Here is a 21362-nt window from a genome sequence, read left to right on the forward strand (position 1 = left end):
GTCCCCCCTCCACTATTATTCTTTGTTTTCTACATGCATCAAAGTGACAATCCCACACTGCCTCCATGGAGGGAGCCTAGCACAGAAATAAAAACCAGCCTGGCACCGTTCTAGGATGGCAGCCAACGTGTTTTGTGTAGCTTGGTTCTGGCGGTGGTTTTCATTCGGCAGAGGTCTCCCCTTCCAGCGTCACCGGAGGCAGGCATGCCGCCTTCCTTCTTCCTACCGGTACCATTTCTTCCCCCTTGCCTTCCTCTTTCTTCACAAAGACCACCATCATGAACACAATAGAGTCATCATTCTCCTGCCGACCTCCACAGTTAGTGAGCGGCATTGTTCCTTACAGAAGCCTGTGCTAGGTTTGCCTTTTCCAGCTCTCAGAGATTTCCTTCACACTTGCATTTTTGCCACAGTTTTCAGCAAACCCTTCTAACTTTGGTCGTTCTGACATAGTAATTTTGCTTGAGTGGAATCCTATCTTGCTTCACAGCTTAGTTGTTGAACAGAAACTCCTGAATGATCATTCCTTGTATTGTGTGGATTTTAATGGCAAGCTATCTCTTCTTGAGACCAAAATGTCTGCCATCGTTTTCTATTTCTGTCTAAAATTCAGGGTAGTTTATCTTTTACAAATTGAATACCCACCTTTAGAATGCCTGATAACTGTTGCTAGATAACCAGATAAACTTCCATTAAAAATAAGGATGTGCATGACAATTTTTTAAAAATCAAAATGCAAGATCAAACACAGAAGTATTTTTAGCTTTCCCAATAATAGCTTTCTCTAAATGATAGTTAGTGACCTACTATTACAAGGTGTGTGGAAATGTAGCAGTATGATTTTAGGTGATGATTTGCGCAGGAAACTAAATTTTCACTATGAGCAAGCATTCTATGAAATTTCATAGAATGTTCTTCAAAATGTAAATGTTTTCTGTTGTATTAAGCAAAAATAAATGATTTATTTTCAAGTGATCTATTTTAAAAATTAGTGTTTTACCATCAAGATAAGAATAATTAAATAGGCAGAATATGTTTTCTTAGGAGGAGATTGATATTATTTTGACTGACATACTTTTAAAATTTGTCAATGATTTTGGGAGGAAAAACTCATGTATTTTTGTAGCAGTGCAACAAATGTGATTGAAAAGAAAGCAAATAGTACTTTATGTTAGACTTATTAATGTAAAACACTTTTATATGCCATATATACTGGGAAATACTATATCTATATAGTACGTGAACATAAACTTATGCAATTTAACAGTTGCTTTTCCAGAGATTTATTTTTAATTTAGAAAATGCTTTAAGATCCTTAAAGGGTTTTAAAAACAGGTATATCAGATGTATGCATTAAATAAACTCACCTGTTATTTTCTCTCATTCTCAAGACAGATTCAGCAACATATTGGCTTATTAGTTTAACAAAACAAACAAATTGCTTTGTATATGATGCACCTGTAATAAATGCTGCACTTCCCCATTCCCCAGTGACTTTTTCTGTAGCGCAGCTGAAATGACTCTAGGTGAGATCCCTTTAAGTTACATCAATTAAATCTTTAGGTCAACATTTTAAGTTTCAGAATTATAATATATTTTAGAAGGAATGCCAGTGAAACTGTTTTTTTCTTTTTTCTTGGTGCAGTAAGTGCATGACTGTCTTGAATCCTCTGTACCAAGGTCTGATAATATTAGTATTGGTGGTTAAAGATAATACAGACCAAAAACTCTTTCATCCTTTATGTTCACATAAGTAGAATAATGTTTATTTTATATTAAATACCATTTATTTATTATAAATACATTTTCTCCAGTGGTATAATTTTTATTTGCAGGGAAGCTCTTTATCTTTTCTGTGGCAGGAATATATCTTTCAGTGACTTAGGGATTTCAGCATGAATTTTCCTATTTATTTGTTTATTCTAATTATACACAGAGGCATTTTTAGAAATATATTGAAGACCTGTAATGTTTGAGCAGTTTTTTTGTAAATATTATTGAGTTTTTCATTTTTGTATGTAATAAATTCTACAATTTTGTTTAATTCTGTACACATATCAAAGTAATTATATTGTTATAGTTTGATATTATACAATAGAATTTATGATCCAGTCACTTAATCACTATATTTGTAAAAACATGGAAAAGTAAATTTATTAAGGGCTGACAGCAAAGTTGGATAAATACTAAATTTATTCTATTAACTAGGATTTTATTTTGTTACATTACCTATCATGTTTATAATTATAACTAATATTTTAACTAATATGTAATTTTATTTCAATATCAGTACATATTTAAAACATTCCTGGGTAGGTGATTTGAGTATCTTGTTTGATATCGAATATTGGCAACATAATAACAAATAGTGATTTCTAAGTTTCTGTGGTCAAAACTATTAGTAATCCCCTCTCACACATATGGTACACACTTTAGTGTTAAAATTCCATAGACAGTATTGCATGAAAGGTGTATGTTTGATTCCCCCCTCCCATTTTTGATACATTTTAATTTCCCCTGCCTGACATCTATATTATCATTCTGTAGAATGCTTTCACAGATATTTCATATGTTTTCTGTGGCATCTCACACTGCTCACTTTTTATCCATAGTACCATACGAGTTCCTCCTTTTCAGGTTTACGCTGCATATTTTAAGCTGCTGAGAGTGTAAGTTGATTGCAAGGTACAGTGACATTTAGCTTTTTGAGCTGGTCTCCTTTTCAGCATGAGAGTAGGTTTCCCCCCCACTCTCCTAAATCTTGTATTTCCCAGTAAAACAGCCTTACGAACACCAAACAAAGAGATTCAGAGATTTGGCTACAGCAGCAAGAGAAATGCATCAAAAAGTGGCTACTACAATACCATTTTATTAATGACTGATCTACATTGGTTCCAGCTGTGTCCATGTGATTAGGCCTTCACCAGGCAACAATGGGTATTTCCCTATTGCTTTTATTTGATTTCCAAGAATGTGTCATCTGTTACATCAGCTCCTGCCAATATGCCCCTTGTAAAAGTATTTTGGTTTTTTTTCCCTTCCAAATTTCTGAAGCATAAGTTGAATACCCACACACATCCCTGCCGAAATATTGTTTTTAGTGAATAGTGGCCTAGGTTTGTATGCAGAATATAAATTAAAGTAAATGTTTATTAAGTTTATCGGTAAATTTTCGGTTGCCTGGTAATGCTAAAGATAGACTATTTTCACTTTTACGTTTCCATCTTAATATTTTATTACAGTGGTACAATGTGTTATAGAGGTGGACGAGCTTGCAGACTGAAATGGGGATCGTCCAGATTGTTCCCTTCCCTGGACCATATGGTATAGTTCTAAAAGCTTTCTGTATGCTGTCTGTTCAGTTTATTGTAAACTCAATCTTTAGTGCACCTAAAAAGATAACCAGACAAAAATGGGCCTGAGAAAAAGGACTTCATAGCATGTAAGGGCCCTAGAAATATGTGTTTGAGAGGAGATAACTGCAGATGAAATTGAAGTTGAGATGATATAAACAAAGGAGCCTTGTCATTCTCTGAATATTCTTTTGAGTTCCTATGGATTATTGTAGGGTGTCTTTGAATACTGGTTTTAAAATGAGGGCATTTATGTTATCTAACTATACTTATTATCCTTCTTTATCCCATTCTGTCAGTCTCATGGATAAGAGAGTGTGGCATTTGTCTAGTTCACAGAGGAAGCCTCTACCTATGAACAATGCCAAGGAATATATAAACCCCAGGTTTTATGAATATATAGGACTTTTTAAAAATTTTTTTACTGATTTCAGTGAGAATTTAGGGCTGGGACTTTCAATTATTTCACCCCTTTAGCCCCTATTCACACTCAAAGATGGTTGAAAATTTTCTAATTCTATTCCCCCTTCGCCCCCCCCCCCCAATTATGGTTCCATAATTCTATTTTAGGAAAATAAGCAAAGAAATTGTTTATTCCATGTGCTGATTCTCTTTAAGAAGTGAGATTGGGAGTGATTTCTTCTCTCACTCCCCTTCTCTCCAAAGTAAGACACTGTTAGGGTGAGCAGTAGACATTGCCCATTGCTTTTCTGGCACAAGAGATTTGAAGCTGAAATGCTACCAAATGAAAAATGAAAAAAAAAGGAGAGCCTGTAAAGAATACGTTTCTTTACTCTGTCATTACCCTGAACCACTGAAAGTGCAACTGAGAGGAACTCAAATGTTATTGGAATGTGTAATTTTCCTCTGAATGGCCACAGTGAAATATATTTGAACAAAAAGGCAGAAAAAGTAGATGTGGCGTAGGGAGTTGATGGTGATTGAAATTAATGAATCTTTTCAGCACTGTACTGTAGAAACTATCCCAAGAATCCTGCACATTCAAAATATGTCCAACAGAAACTTATATAAAGAAACATTATTACTTTAGGGAGTTTACTAGAGATAGGTGGGATATTACAATAATTTAATAATGCTAGTGGTGAATTGGACGCTATATATTTGTTGGCTATATATTTTTTAACTCTGAAAAATTTTCATAAGCAGAATTGCTAATTCCAAGTTGGGGGAGTCTTTCTATTAAAAATATTGTTATCTTGGGGTTCTTCATTTATTATACAGCTGCTTTATAAAGTGCTCACAAAACTGAAAAAACATTTATACTTTCAAATTAGCTGGTTTTTTCCTTTCTTTCCTCTTTCCATTCTGTTTTCTTACCCCTTTTTTTCCCGAAGTTCAGCTATTTATTTGTATGTTATATTACATATATGAATTATCTATGCCAATGCCATACTATAAAAATGTTATTTTATAGGTTTGGCTGATTGAAGGTTTCAGTTAGGAAAAGAAATAAAAGTCTTGTAATGACTATGCAAGAAATGGGTTTCCACAGAGAAATTGGAACATGTTTATTGAAGTAATCTAGATGACTGAAAATTGTAGGATAATTGTGGACATGAAAATTCAAAATTGTTTTTATTTCTTCTGGCTAAAAAAGACTGCATTACAGCCTACATCAAAGAAGGAAGAGACATGGCTAGTGTAACTCAAAGATCTCCTCTTCTCAGTAGCTTTCCTTTAATGGTAAAAATGCCTCTGGCTCCAAGTAGAAAATCTACTATGACTTAAATGAGTAAGGGTTTTATTGTTTCATGTCAGAAGAAACCCGGAGGCAGTTAGTTTACAGGTGACTGATGCCTTCAGAGATCCAGGTAACAGCATCCTTCTCCACCATCCTTAGCATTTAACTTTTGCTTCTTAATTCACAGATGACTTTTTTTTTTGTCCCTGTAGAAAGTGTGTTTATTTTGTAGCAGGAAGAAGGGAACTTAGAAACCTTTCTTCATGGGGAGCTTTGTCTTTTTCTTTCAAAAGGGATGCCTGCTCAGTGGACTTCCACCTACATCTCATTGGCCAAAGTGTGTCACATCACTTTCTCTAGGAGATAAAAACCGCTTTCACTTTCCAGCCTCTATTTTGGAGGAAGGCGAGGAGAAGGAGAATTGGAATGAGGGTTGAGTGAGCCATCCTATCTGCTATCCTTCCTCAATTATTTTGCATACTTAGTTGCTTGGACCTTGGAACTTTGGGGGTACTTGGTTTATATAGTAACTTGCTCTTGGTTCCCTTTTGATACCCAATAGATATGTTTTGGTATTATAGTGTTATGTTTCTATGTCTGAGGACAGAAACTGTAATTATGTCATCTTTGCATCTTTACACTTAGCACAGTGCTAACATTTAGCCCTCAATAATTACTTGTTGAATGAATGAATGGATAAGTGAATATTAAGAAATGCATTTGTTAATATGATTGGCATTTATATATGTAAAGGATACAGTAATATTTTTAATTCGTGAGGGGCTATGGACTAATTTTTTTAAAATATATTTTATTGATTTTTTACAGAGAGGAAGGGAGAGGGATTGAGAGTTAGAAACATCGATGAGAGAGAAACATCGACCAACTGCCTCCTGCACACTTCCTACTGGGGATGTGCCCGCAGCCAAGGTACATGCCCTTGACCAGAATCGAACCTGGGACCCTTGAGTCCGCAGGTTGACGCTCTATCCACTGAGCCAAACCAGTTAGAGCTAATTTTATAGAATTGTTTGTTATTGTTAAGAGGGCATCAATCAATGTAAAGATGTCAAAGTTGCTTTGAGTGGAAAATATTCAATTATAAAAGTTAAAGGAAAATCCTCAAAATGAATTAGTACCAATGCTTTTGTTAGAGTATGTTATCCCATGAGTAAATAAAACTATATTTCTTTTAAACTCTATGGGAAGACAATTGTTTAAACAAGGATATTGTAGTAGTCACATATTAATATATCAGTTTTTTTTTAAAAAAAAATAAGCAACTTGAATTTATTCATAAGGCAAACAGGTCATTTGATAATTTATATTATTGATGTTGATTTACAAGAAGGAATTATTATGTCCTTGAAAGCCTCATGGGTAAGGGCACAATAAATCAGATTTTATCTTAGATGACATTTTGGTTATATTATTTTTTTAATTCTTAGCGTGACAGTTTCATATATTTTTTTAATACACATGCACATGGTTGGTTACATAGAAGAGAAAGCATCTCTGAAAGAAACCCTAAGAATTCATCTTTACATCTGCTTGCTTTGCCCTAAACTGTCTTAAAATAATGCAGGTTGCCTCTTTCAAAATCTTCAGAAGAAATGGGTCACAGTGTAACTTGGTAGTGAATCGGTGCCTCACAAGTCCTCCAGTGACTAACCTGAACTCCTTTTGTTGTATTTCCATGCTGATTCTGTAATTTTGACCCCAGCGGACAAAGCAAACAACTATCCGCTATAACCCATACAACACCTCTATATGACACCATTTTAATAAATTCCTCCCTTTTCATTCATGATGGCAGAGTAGCTGGTACCTTAATTACTAAAACAACCTGTGCATGGATAGAACTTATCTCAGTGCAGGGAATGTATTCAATTATCTGGAACTCAAATTTTCTATCTGAGCAGTTTATAGTCAGTGAAAATAAAGGAAGCCCTTTTAACATTCAGAAGCAGTCGTGGGAGAGAGTTCCTACATAATCCCAATTTAGGCAAGCTAAGTTTCCTACTTTTAGACTCAGAGTCGGGTATCGACAGTCCCTTTTGGCCCTTATAGCTGTTCTTTTGGTCATACTTTAGGAAGCAATAATTTATAGGTCAACACTTTGCAATTAAAAATATTGCATGTAAAAATTCAGCCCTTTCTCTGTTTTCACCTTTGTGTTCTCAGTGATCAGTGTAACATCTGGCACTTAGTAAATATTTGTTAAATGAATTGTCTTAGTATCCCTTGGAAATGCTTGCTGATAAAGGTAGCTTTATGCCTTGACTTTCCCCATTCCTCTTTATTTTTTTTATGCTGCCCAGTAGCACTCAGAGCAGGGATTCTCAAACTTTTTAAACAGGGGGCCAGCCGAAACCGGTTTGGCTCAGTGGATAGAGCGTCAGCCTGCGGACTGAGAGGTCCCGGGTTCGATTCCGGTCAAGGGCATGTACCTGGGTTGCGGGCACATCCCCGATGGGGGATGTGCAAGAGGCAGCTGATCGATGTTTCTCTCTCATCGATGTTTCTAACTCTCTCTATCTCTCTCCCTTCCTCTCTGTGAAAAATCAATAAAATATATTTTAAAAAAATAAAAATAAACAAAAATAAACAGGGGGCCAGTTCACTGTCGCTCAGACCGCTGGAGGGCTGGACTATCGTTTAAAAAAAAAACTATGAACTAATTCCTATGCACACTGCTCATATCTTATTTTGAAGTAAAAAAACAAAACAGGAACAAATACAATATTTGTATTTGCATGTGGCCTGTGGGCTGTAGTTTGAGGACTCCTGACTCAGAGTTTACTTTTTGTTGTCTTTACCTTCTCATTGAATGATACCTGCAGTGATTTAGACCTTAGGTGACTAGGTGAATGCAGAGGTAATGCCTGGACAATTAATTCACTTTTTTATGCTGCTGTAATTTTCAATCCAGGAATACCTATTTTACCCCCTCCTTCATAAGGTGAGGATTTACTGCAGCCCATTGACGAAAATTCAGAATAGATTAAGTGAATGCCTGTTGTGTGCGAGGTACTTTGCTGGTTATGAATAGATAGACACATGAATTGTGCACACACTTTGCTGCCACAGAACTGAAATCTGGTTGGGAAGATACACATATGCATTATGTCACTATAGCATAGGTGGGATTGAGGCCACTGCTCTAATTGAGGTATGAAGGAGGAATTACTTCTGATTGGCAGAAGATGGGTGAGCATTTGATGTAAGCCTTCATGGATGAGATGGAATTTGAATGGAGTCTTGAACTATACATAGAAATGTGACAGGTGGTAAAGGTGAAAGGATTCCAGGAAGAACAAACAGCCCTAGCTGCTTGGAGGTGGGGATGCGTATGGAATGTTTGAAAAAAGGTCAAGGAGTCTATTGTGTGGAATAGGGATGTATCTATGAGAGTGATGGGAACTGAGGCAAAGAAAGAGCTTGGAACCAAACCATAAGAGGTCTTCTTTCTTAAGCAATTCTCTCTTTCTCCTGAGGAAACAAACCTAGTTTTGAGTAGAGGACTGACACAAAGATACCTGTAGGTTTCAGAGGAAAAATGGAAGACATGAAATGTCATTCAGGTTGAAGATGATGAGGAAGGCTGGGACCAGTAGGGCTTGCCAGGAGGGTTGGGGTGGGCTGGCACCAGAGGCTTGGGGTGGGTCAGCTAAAAGCCCTGTGCGCTGTTGAATTGTTCAGAGTTGTGCAGCCGTGTCTTTGCTCCCAATGGAGGTCACGTTGCAGTGTTGAGCCTTCTTTCCACCTACATCATTTTGGAAGACTTCGGGCCACGCCTCCCTCCCCCACACCTGGGAAATAAAGTATGTGAGCCTGAATTCTGCAAGAAAGCAAAAGGAGAAGAGGGTTGACTGATTGCTGAGTGAGCCAAGAGTCTCCGCACATTTCTTCAGCTCGCCTTTGTAGTTGGAATTTTGGCTCTCTGTCCTTCCTGGACTCCGGGTTCATCTCTCTGAAGTAGAACTCGCTATTGGTCGCTCTTTGAGACCCAGCTCAAATGTTTTATAACATTTATCACTCTGTATTGTAATTTTATCCAGGCCTGAGGCCAGAAACTATATGTGGGTCATCTTCATATCACAAAACACTCAGCATAATTTTTTAGAATGTAATCATTCAATAAATGCTTGTTGAATAAAGCGAATTTGTTTAGGCTCTGCAGTCGCAAAGACCTTCCTACTCTCTGCACATGCCAAAGCGTGTTCCATCTCCGGGTCTTGCTCTGCCTCCTGCCTGGAAGGTTTAGATCCAGATCTGCATTGCCCACTCCCTCACGTCCTCTGGTTTTTGTGTAGATGTCCTATCATCAGCTAGGTGTTCTCTGATAACCCTAACTAAAATACCGCCCTTCCCCAATCCCAGTTCTCAGCGACCCTTACTCTCCATTACCCCGTGTTACTGTTTTTTATAGCACCTGCCATCATCTGATGTACAGTTACTCGATGATTGTCTTTTTACTCCAATTAGAAAGACATTCCTGCGGTAACAGGGACATTTGTTTTTGTTGCCGGATTTATCTGCAAGCACCTGGAACAACCATGGGCACATAGTAGGCACAAGAAATATTTACTAAATGAATGGTCAAAATCAGACTAAAAAGGATAATAAACATGCATCTGCATGTTTGTTTATAGGTTTATGCAAGCGATGTCATTGTTATAACTTTTCTGACGTTAATATCAAACTGTATTGCTCTCAGAAAAATAAAAACAAATTCTATTTTCTATAGATTGCACTGTGAAACCTAATTGTGGATTAGTATTTGTTTTAAAAAATATTTGAATGCCAAGCATATCCAGTAAGAAAACACTTTTATTATCCATGCCAGCTTAATTTTTAGGGCAGTGAAATGGAAGAGTGTCATTTCAGCAAGCAACTTATTTTCATTAGTGAGAATGGAATATTTTGAATATTCTAATTGATTTTTGAGGATGACTTTACAAGAAAATAATGATTATTTTTTTGTACAGTGGATATTTGCCTTTAAAACAGAAGGAAACTAGAAACAGGCATGGAAAATAAATTTTCAGAAAGGTGAGAGCTAATAACTGACTTTTGATCAACATTGGGAGGAGGGTCAGTCAGTAAAAATTGGGTAAAAAATTGGGATATGGAAAACTTTAAAAATCTGATTTTCAAAATCATTTTATATGTATATTTAAAGTTTGCAAAGAGATCATAGACTGTTTATCATGAGCTCAAGCTTCTCTTTCATTGTATTTTACTGCAAATTCACTTGGATATTTCTCTAGAAATGATAAGTCTGTGATTTGGCAGTAAAAATGTTGGTTATCAAATCAATATTATTCTATGGCTTTTAGTGTCATAAGAATTCCTTTTTGGAAACCCATAAAAACTCATTTTTTTTCACCGTAAATTTTGTCACTTTCTCATAAGGTCAGAGGGCTAATGTTGGAGGTGATCTGCTCTGGGAGAGAGTCAACAAAGTGGTAATAAAGTTAAGAAATGCTACAGGGCGCTTTCTGAAGATTAGAGTTTCCTTTTCATACCAACTTCACGCAAATTTTAAAATACATTACGTTATATATTGATAGGTGCATTGTTTAAAAAGAGATGAAATGATAAGCTAGTCTCTAATGTTTGTATTTACATAGTTCACATTTTCATGACTATTTTTATGTTTTCTGTATACTTTTAGTGGTAGGTTATTTTTTCTAGATTTGTAAGTTAAGTTTTTCAGTGTAGATGATTTTAAAAAATGAAATGCTTATGTTAGAAAATAATACCAGGAATAATAGGGTTAGTTTTTATTACTTGAAAATGAAACATGGTGTTTAAATGGTGAAAGTATTAGAATCTGGAGGTTCCATTTTAAAAATATTTCACTACCAAGCCTGAGTTGCCACTGGGTTAGTATTTATTGAGTATTCATTCACCTATTGCATGTATATAAATGTAGGGAAAATCTGAGTGGTTATAAGAGAAGACAGTCTTTTAAAATTGCAAGACTGTTAGTTGAATATCCAATCAGTCCTTTTCTTTCTTTCCTGTATTTTTTTTTTAACATGTGTAACACATATGGATGATTATGCAATAACATTTTCCTGCTTTCTTAATACAGACACTTAGGAAATTAAGTGTGAAACTGGGAGTTCTCTTCAATTTTATTCACTTTAATTAAATATTTTCTCTTATTTCAAGAGCCATACCTAATTATTAAAGGCACAAATTAATCTTGACATTTTACTTGAACTTTAAAACTTTTGGTTTGCACTAGGTTTTCCCATATTCCTATTCAAAACTATAAGTACCAGAATAGTATTTTAGTTTCTAAAACACTCGGTCAAAGTACAACTCCAGATTTCTTATCTATAATAATAAAAACGTAATATGCTAATTAGACTGGATGTCCTTAAGGACGACCTCCTGGACGAAGCCAGGGCTGCGAGGGAAGCCCGGGTCCTGGGTGTCAGAGGGAAGCCGGGTGCCAACAGCCGGGGGAAGGAAGGCCTACTCTTGCACGATTTTCGTGCATTGGGCATCTGGTATATGAATAAAGACCTTGATCTGTTTGTAATTATTTAATAATTCAAGTACATTTTAAAATTAATTGAGTATTTTATTTTATGCTTTTTACAAAGTTACTTACAGAACCAAATTATAGTGTTTGTAAGTAGCTATAGCTCCATTAGTTTAACCCTTGCTGATTAGCTTTTTAATAAATTTCTTGATAGCAATAGTAGTTAGAATAATTTGAGAACTATTTGCAAGCTCCTGGAGGGGAATGAGCCTTCAGTAATTGGCTTATTTCAAACAATTTGGCCTCCTTCCCTAAAGTTAAGAAAAATTTATAGTTTCTTTTAATTGCAAGTTGAGACATTCAATGAGGATAACATGAAGAATTAAATGAAGCACAAAGAGAAAAACAGAATCACTCATAATTCCACCATCAAAGATTACATGTACCTGTGTGCATGGGCACTCTCACCTTTATTCATTTCATCATGTTTTTATATATATTTATCTCATTCATTCATGCAATATGAAACATTTCCCAAGCCAATCAATATTCTCCACTATGATTTTTGATCATAGTCTTTTAAGCACAAGGGATCCTTTTTTGTTGGATATTTTGATTTTCAGTTATGGGCAAATATTTCAATAAAGATTCTTGACAATTTTCAGGGTTAATTACTAGAAGTAGTGTTGTTGCATCAAAGGACATGCACAGTTTTCAAGGTTTAGTAGTGGAGAGAGCAGCCTTCAGGCTGTGTTTTCAGAATTTGAAAAGGGTCCTTTTAATTCGCAAACTATTCTCATCGACTCTGCAGATGGCTGACATGTTATCACCTGTTGCTCCTGGGAGAGGTACCTCGTTGCACCGAGCAGGCATCCACTCTGAACAATGTGAAGGGATTTATTTAAAATGTAGTTCTTGCAAGTAAAGTTTCAGAACCACATGGGGCAAGGGACACGAGGAAGCATTGAGCCAGTGGAATGATAAGGGGAAGCAACGTATTCCTTTACAATACTACTAAGATCAACTGAACAGCTATTATATAAAATTCTGGATATTATGTACCTAGTTTTGGGAGTTTAAGTTATTATCTTTTTCTACAAAGATTCAGGCTGTTTGTTAACTGTGAATGCTAATTAACCCAGTCGAGAGACTTATGGTCCCAAACATGGTACATATATTCTGGATACTGATGCAAGAGGGAATTAATTAACTCCTGAACAACCGTACTCTGTTTGAACACCGTTTGCCAAGTATGAAATTACTTCCTTAAGAGATGATGAGGATGCAAAGTGTGATTTGGGGTAGTTTGTAATGAATATCCGTTACTGGAGGGTCTCTGCTTCATTAGACAAAATATTTATATCATTGGAATGTCTCCTTGAAAAACAGGTTGATAGAGAGATAATAGTGACAGACAAGGCCACTAAATAGATAAAAGTCATGGTGCTTGCTCCTTATCTGTTATCCAGGGGAAACGTGTGTGTCAGATGATAGGGGCAAGCCCGCGCTTCCTCTGCAGAAACTGGAGCATAACAGACCTTCCAGAAACTGTACGCTGTTGTCGTTGGATGCCTTTTCTTTACTCAACAGTCTTCATCTCAAATGTCTGCAGGATTTTAAAATCCCAGTCTATTATTATCAGACTGACTCTTTTCCTTATAATAGTGGGTAGCTAATAATATGCCCCTTGTGATATTTAAAAATAGTGATACAGCTCTCATTACCACATCTGTTTTACTTAGCACCCGTCTAAACTGGGCTTCTAAGCTTTTTACATTTTATCACTTAAAATTTCTAGATTCTATCTAGTTTTTCTACTGTCAGCTTCTTAAACCATACGTAAATGCCTTAAGACCATCGACAGATCAGCATTCTTGAAAAAGGTACTGCAACTAAGAAAAGAGCTGCTGCAATAAATAAGTAGAAGAAAGTATACTTTAATCCTACTTCTAGTAAATTACTATGTTCATGTGGAACTTTGGAGATGAGAGAAGTCTCACTAAATATTTTAATTGATATACATCTTTAAAACATGGTTTATATTGATTTGGATCTTAAACAACAGATTCTGATACTGCCTTTATCTCACACTCCCAAATACTATTTAAAAGCTCTGTAACTGCAGGGCGACTTTCATTTATATAAAATGAATTATTAAAAACACTAACAGCATCTAACCTTGGTACTAGGGATATCTATTTCTAGGCCTTTAGTCCTGTATGGAAATTTCTTTCTTCTCCCAAGTGTTTACTGATATTCTTTTGCTTCCTGAACTGCTAGGATTTTGCATTTCTTTTAAGTGGATTTCCCCTTACTGATAAATAGATTGAGTTGCGAGATTGCGTCCTTTTCATTCTTCACTGGAAGTGAATAAATCCAGAACTTTATACTTGGTGACATTTATTTCAACTCATCAAGGGAATGCCACCCATGTTTGCTTGGGTTGTTGTACTTCAAATAGGACGTTGAGAATGTTTGTGTGTTAGAGTAACCCTGCTATTTCTGTTTCAAAATTAACAGAAAATGTGGTATGTGCCTCCCACTTGGAGAGGGAAACTTCTCCAAAATTTTTTATTCAGTTAATACTGATTCAGTTCTTAAAAGATGTTAGTAGACTCACTAGTGCCAGTATATTTAAAAAATTAATCATTTTATTTTCAACGTATTTGGTGTGTATATTTATAATTACCTTGCACAAACCAAGTCTGAGTTAAATTTTGACATAGAAGCCAATGCAGGGTAGCAAGAAAATGCTCCTGTCCAATAAAAAATGCCTGTCTAATGATTGAACCAGTTGAATTCTTTCAGACTTGACTGTCTTTGTGTGAAATATTGTTATAGAGACCAGCAGTCAGAGAAGACAGCTGCCCATGGCATGAAACATGGCTTCTACACCCCACAGCAACGCTGTCAGTGGAACTGTTTTCCTTAGGATGAGTTGTGCAATGTTAGATACAATAAGATGCCACCTGTTACCTTTAGATGGTGATAACATGAATAAGTAGTAATTAATGGTAGTAAGAGGTGATTGTTTGTGGTTGATAATAATATAGATCTTGGATGAATTAGGAAGAAATTGTCAATGCCATAGCTAACGGGTTTTATGGTTTATTGTCTCAGCTCACATTTGTTGAACACTTTCTGTTTGCTAAGTGTTGGGGATGTAGTGGTAAGCAAGCAGACCTGGCCCCTCTCCTCCTGGAACTCAATACCCAGTGGAGGATGCAGATGTTGTGTAATCACTCATATAAACCTAGCCTACAAGTGGTAAGTACAAAGAAGTACTACAGTTTATTACATCAAGTGGATTTGGGCTTTATTTGATGGTGACTGTAGTAAATTACGTATGTAATGTAGCTAATATAGTTGACCTTATGTTTCAGAGCAAACCTTTCTTGTCATGTGAACCTTGGATATTGGCTTTCTTCCATCCCAGAACTCAAGGCCTATTATCCTGTCAAAAAGAGGTCAGTTTAGAGCTGGGGAGGCATGAAGGATAAGGATTGTGAGGTCAGGAGAGGGATGATTATGCTGGATTCTGCAAGGAATCACAAGAGATTAGGACAAAAGTTTGAGTTTTTTCACCCTAACTACATGGTATTCAGTTTTGTGTGACTTATATCACTGATGTCCTGGATTTACAAACTATTGGGAAGTATTATTAAATATTAAAGGCCCAGTACACAAAATCTGTGCATGGGTAGGGTCCCTAGTGGCTGCTGGCTGCTGGCCAGGGTCTCCCTTCCCCTGGCCACCTGCCGCCATTGCCACGGGCCAGGGCGGGGCCGGCCGGGGGGAGGGGCCGCAGGAGGCTTGTCAGCTGGCCCAGCCCTGGGTCGAACTCACTGGTCGAGCTCCCAGTCGAAGGGACAATTTGCATATTAGGCTTTTATTATATAGGATAATATGTAATACCTGTATTGATGACCTTATAGTGACATTCATATTCCACATGCTTATAAATATACTAGAGGCCTGGTGCACGAAATTCGTGCATGGAGGAGGGGTTCCCTCAGCCCAGTCTGCACCCTCTCCAATTGGGGACCTCTTGGGGGATGTCTGACTGCCGGTTTAGGGCCGATCCCACAGGACATCCCTCTCGCAATCTGGGACTGCTGGCTCCTAACTGCTCACCTGCCTGCCTGCCTGATTGCCCCTAACTGCCTCTGCTTGCCTGATCACCCCTAACTGCCCTCCCCTGCCAGCCTGGTTGCCCCCAACTGCCCTCTCCTGCAGGCCTGATCTTGCCCCCAACTGCCCTCCTCTGCCGGCCAATTTGGTTCTGATTGGTCGGTTTCTATGCCAGTCAGCATCAAAAGCTCTGCCTCCTAGGCAGCCATTGGCTCCCCATAGCACCCAGATTTGGTTCTGGTTGGTTGGTTTCTATGCCAGTCAGTGTCAAAAGCTCTGCCTCCTAGGCAGCCATTGGCTCCCCACAGCACCCAGATTTGGTTCTGATTGGTTGGTTTCTATGCCAGTCAGCGTCAGAAGCTCCACCTCCTGGGTAGCCATTGGCTCCCCACAGCACACACATTTGGTTATGATTGGTCCTTGTCTATGCCAGTCAGTGTCAGAAGCTCTGCCTCCTAGACAGCCATTGGTTCTTCACAGCACCCACATTTGGTCCTGATTGGTCGGTTCCTATGCCAATCAACGTCAAAAGCTCCGCCTCCTAGGCAGCCATTGGTTCTTCACAGCACCCACATTTGGTTCTGATTGGTCACTTCCTATGCCAGTCAGCATCTCTGGGCCTATCTCCAGGCTTGATCAGAGAGGCGGGGCTGAACAGTAGCCCCTGCCAAGGCCTGGAGAGAAAGAGAGGCCTGGCTGCTGGTGAAGCTCACAAAGAAAGAGGGAGAGAAAGAGAGAGGCAAGTACTGATCAACAGCTGCTCCTGAGGCTTCAGATCAGACCCTGCCTCTCTCTCTGTGTCTTAGCCCCCTGGGCAGTCAGTGCTGAGTCGCCAGGCTGCAGCAGGGCAGTCAGCACTGGGGCTGACTGAAGGACTTTTGGGTTGATCAGCCTTCAGTCATGATCAGTCGTTACCGCCCTGGGCTTTTATATATTAGGATGCTGCAATAGATATCATTTATGTATTCATAATTCTTAAACATTGATATTTAACCCCAAAACTTCAAAGACTAGAAAATGGAGGCCTCTTTTTACTTCTGTCCTGCAGTGAAGAGTAATGGGAAGACATAGGAATAATGAGTCAGAAGACTCTTGATCTCACTCCACTTCTTCCTCTATTACAGAATAGTGGGTGGACAGCAGTGGCAGCTGCGTTCCCCCCACCTGTAATTCTATGACACACTCGGATCTCTCCTTGGGATCCGTATCCCAATGTGTCGGGTCACCCAGTTTTCTCCCGCTGAGCTGATTTGCAGCCCCTTTCAGGAAGGTGGGAGCCTTGGAGAAATGCCATCTCAAGAAAGCAAATACATTTTTCATCTTGTCAAACTTTTATAAAATGGATAATTGTTGGCAGAAAGTATTTAAAACTGTCTTTGTCTTCCCCATTAAATAACAGCCTAATTACTAAATGTGGAATGGGAACTCCAGATTGATGGTGAGGGAATTGGCTTCTCATCCTACTTCCACTTCTAGTATTAAACTACAGCGAGAGTAGATCAAACAGATTAAAAAACTGCATATGATTTTCAGAATTCACAGATCTCAGATATTCTCGGCCATCAACCTGGCTTTGCTCATAGTGTTTCTCTTAATTGCTTAACCATCGTTGCTTCTGTTATGTTAGTAGGTTAAGATAAACACACATCTACATAAAACATTATTTCCAATAAATTCTGATTTCTGTGAACAATAAGAAATAAGAATCATTATTTGAAAGAGAATGTAATAAAATGTGTTCAGATATGCTGATGGCTTGATTTAGTTTCGTCTTTAGGAACAATGGGAAGTCATTAGAAGCAAGTGTAGTGCTGGCTGACACCTGATTGCTCTGGACCTGCGCTAAGTGAAAGCAATGCCACTTTAAAGGCAGAATCAACTTCCCATTTCCCCCTGATGTTCCGTTCAGCTCTACAAAAACAGATCATGGGCTAGTCCCCGGAAGATAATGTCATGGTCCCCATCCTCCAGATTTTCACAGTCCCTTGGGGAAGCAAGGCATGGAAATAGAGTGAAGCAAGTCAAATACTACTGTACAAAGTAGAAAGGAAGCCATGCTAAGAGAAGTTCAGGGAAAGGCTTCATAGAATTGATGATTCATGAGCAGAAATTTTAAGAAAAGTTCATTAAGTGAACATGAAGAGAAGGCTGATTGAAAAGAGATAAAGATGTGAAGTCATAGAAGTGTAACATAGCCTGGTTGGGCATGGCTCAGTGGTTGAGCATCAACCTATGAACCAGGAGGTCACAGTTCGATTCCTGGTCAGGGCACATGCCCCAGCTGGGGGCTCGATCCCCAGTGTGGGGCATGTAGGAGACAGCCAATCAATGATTCTCTCTCATTATTGATGTTTCTCTCTCCCTTCCTCTCTGAAATCAATAGAAATAGATTTTAAAAAAAGCTACATGAGTGTGAGTACTTGGTGTTGCTGTGGTGCCAAGTCTGCAGAAGTGAGGGAAGAGAAATTAAAGTGGGAGGGGGATGAGAGGGTCTAATGTAGAGAAAGGAAGGAAGGGGCTGGAAAAGGAAGGTTGTAACTGCACTGTGTAGGCCTTGGGTTTTATCTTTAGATGGTGGAGAGACATTGAAGATGTTTGAGCATGTCACTTTATGATCAGATTTGCATTTTGGAAGATTATTTGTGGCTGGCTTCTGGAGAATGGTGTGACAGGAACCAGATTGTGTGGTAGCATGGAGATATAGTTAAAAGGGTAATCTAATTAGGGTAGGTCAATTGAGTGATGAGATGATTTTCTGGTGTATAACATTCTATCGATGCATACCTATACTGCCATGTTTTAAAATGTCAGCAGATTGAGAACATTTTTAGTATTCAGTAGAACTAATTCATTGTTACTTTTATAGTTTGAAGTTCTTCATGAAAATAATAGCAATGAAAACTTGAAAGAAGGTTAGCTTTTTATTTGTCCCTGAAATTAAACCAGCAAACTTCTCACAAAAATTTTCATAGTTATAATTTTGCTATATAACCTGGAATGTAACTTTATAAAAATGTAAGGTAATAAATTGTAATATATACACATGTAGTTATTTGTGGAAATTATGCATATTTGAAAACAAGTGAATGATGTCATAGTTCAGGCATATCAAATTATTTGTTGATTTTACATTTGTTGCTAACAGTCATAACCAAGACTTTGGATTAATTCAAATCATGGAAGAAGTGACTGATATTTTTAAGCAGAAAGTTAAATTCCAAATTGAGAAAGAATGAAAATATTTGTTAGGAAAATTTAAATAGCCATATATGTATATCAGACTGTAAATTTGAAAAGAGCATGTGTTAAAATATCATTGCAAATCATATAGTTGGAAAAGTATATTTTAAAATGGTTTTAAATGATCTCACAAAGAATATGGCTTATAAGTCTTCTTACCAAATCTTGCATAAATCCTCAGTTCTTTTAGTTACCTCAACAGTAAACAAAATTCAGTTGAAGAAATTAGAACATCCTTAGCATGTGTGTGTGTGGGGGGGAAGGGGGGGAGTGGTGGATAAATTATTAGAGGTCTACATCTTTTTCTTTATTAACTCAAGATTTTTTTAATATTGCTATTTAAGTACATATAGTATACAAGATATGATGAATGTTAGGTTGTATGTCCTATAATCAGTTAATGGAATAATGATTAGTTTCCATGATGCATTTTCTTCAATTCAAACCAGTGTTCAGGAATCTGACTCATTCCTTACTATTAGCTAAACTTTCTCTAATTATGCAGCTAGAATATTATCAGTGCCTATAGTTTTAGGATTGCAAGGTTATTACTCTGCATTTCATGCCAGATTATATTTCAGTTTTCAGAGGTCACATTGAGGTTTTAGGGGTAAGCATGAATTTGCTGTGCCTGATTTTTAAAAGTTAAAAACCCCCAAACCATTTCATAGACACCCCTTCCCCACATTGATAATGAATGTAGTGTAATACTTTGAGGAAACTATTTTTTAGCAAAATGTATTTTCACTACATATTCACCCTTCATAGGTTCTGTTAGGGGAATCAATGGTGACATGTTTCAAAGCAGAAATCTTTTCATGCTTATTTTTTTACTATTTAATGAGATTTCAGGTATATTTTAACAACAGGGGTTTCCCTGATGAATCATTAAAGTAAGTGAGTGGGCTGGAAGGTAACACTAACTTTTCTCAGTACTGCCCTATTTTATCCTGCTGGGTTATTAGTTGCTTTTTAAATAGAAGCTGCAAGTGTTGGAGTTGGTGGGTGGAGGTGCAGAAGGAAAGGGGTCAGTCAGAAAATACCAGGTAAACCTCTGATGACCTATTGGGAAATCCTACTCAACTTTACTTTCCCCAACTTAAAGCAGTTAGTGTGTAAGCTCACTGGTGTTTGCTCTGCCAACATTACTTTTCCTAATATTGCTTATAGGCGAATAGAAAATAGTTTCAGTAATTGGTGCAAGTGTAAGGTATCAAGCCATATGCACATTAACCTGTGGAATCAATTTCTCATGTGTGTGGGATTAAAACCGTTAGAACCATCGTCACTGAAACTATACCTTCCTACAACTAATAGCAGTAAGGTGTCTGTGGAATATATTCATACAACGATTCCTCTGATTTAAAATTTTTACTTGGTATTTGGTTGGAAATTTATTTAAATATTATAGGTAACCCAATTGACATCATGGATGCGGGCTAATTGTAGGTTTCTAATGTGATTTAGGATTACATTTAGAAAGTCCACATGATGTATATCTATTTAGCACATCTTTTTCAATACATCAGTGACATATTGCGATTTTCCTTTATCTGTAGTGTAAAAAAAACCTCAACTACCACATCAGTTGTAAGTGCTAGAGTAGGTAGACAAAAATGTAGTTCACCTTGAAAATGTTCATGGCTCAGGGAATAAAGAAATTGGGTCAAGCTGGAAATAAACGCAGGTACAATGACGAAAAGTTTTAATAACAATTTAAAAATATTCACAGCATTGGTTTCAGGCTACTTTTGTTCTCAGTGACCTAATCAATGCATTATTAGTGTTTAACTGAAATGACTGGTGGCACATTTTTATTTTGGTCAAAATGTTTCTCTGGAATACTCTTTTGATTTCTCACTTTCCATCCCCTTTTAATTATTAATACAAACTTTTTGGAAAAGTAGATAATTAGATCATTTTGACCTCTGGTGATCTTAGATAGAATTTGAAGTTGTTTAAAATTTCTATGTCATAACTATCATATTTACTCATTTCATATTGCCAATTTAGTGTTTAGCATGTAACCAGATATCATTAAATCATAGTATAAATAATGAATCAAACTTCCATAAAATTTAATGGTATAGTAGAACCTCACTTATTGGTATCACCGGGGAATAAAATATGCTGAAAAAATGAGGTTTTTTATTTTATTTTTATTTATTTTTTTTAACTGAAGTTTACTTGTTTAAGCAGAGAAATTTAAAAGTTGATAAATTTTTTTTAAAAATTTATTTTATTGCGAGTATTACAGATGTCCCCCATTTTTCCCCCTTTGCCCCCTTCTACCGGGCTCTCACCCCCCCTCCCAAAAAAAAAAGTTGATAAAATTTATCAAAAACATTGTATATGCTCTTTTAGGGAGAGCAGCATATAAATGGCAAAAATGGATTTGGCTGTTTACTCTTTTCTTAATGTCATAGAATATCAT

At 37.1% G+C, this 21362-nt stretch overlaps 1 protein-coding gene across 8 annotated transcripts in view; it reads left to right on the top strand.

Moving 5' to 3' along the window:
* GTDC1 (glycosyltransferase like domain containing 1) overlaps positions 1-21362 on the top strand; it is a 368745-nt gene that overhangs the window by 94697 nt on the left and 252686 nt on the right. For 3 of the 8 annotated variants that reach the window (XM_059704553.1, XM_059704558.1, XM_059704552.1), the window contains one exon: positions 3243-3324. The exons of the other annotated variants lie outside the window; for them this stretch is intronic. In XM_059704553.1, coding sequence (XP_059560536.1) covers positions 3285-3324 — 40 coding nt within the window. In that variant the 5' untranslated portion in view covers positions 3243-3284. The remainder of the gene's footprint in view (positions 1-3242; positions 3325-21362) is intronic. 8 annotated transcript variants of the gene reach the window in all.

This window comes from Myotis daubentonii, chromosome 7 (genome assembly GCF_963259705.1).
Source record: "Myotis daubentonii chromosome 7, mMyoDau2.1, whole genome shotgun sequence".
NCBI classification, from domain to species: Eukaryota; Metazoa; Chordata; class Mammalia; order Chiroptera; family Vespertilionidae; genus Myotis; species Myotis daubentonii.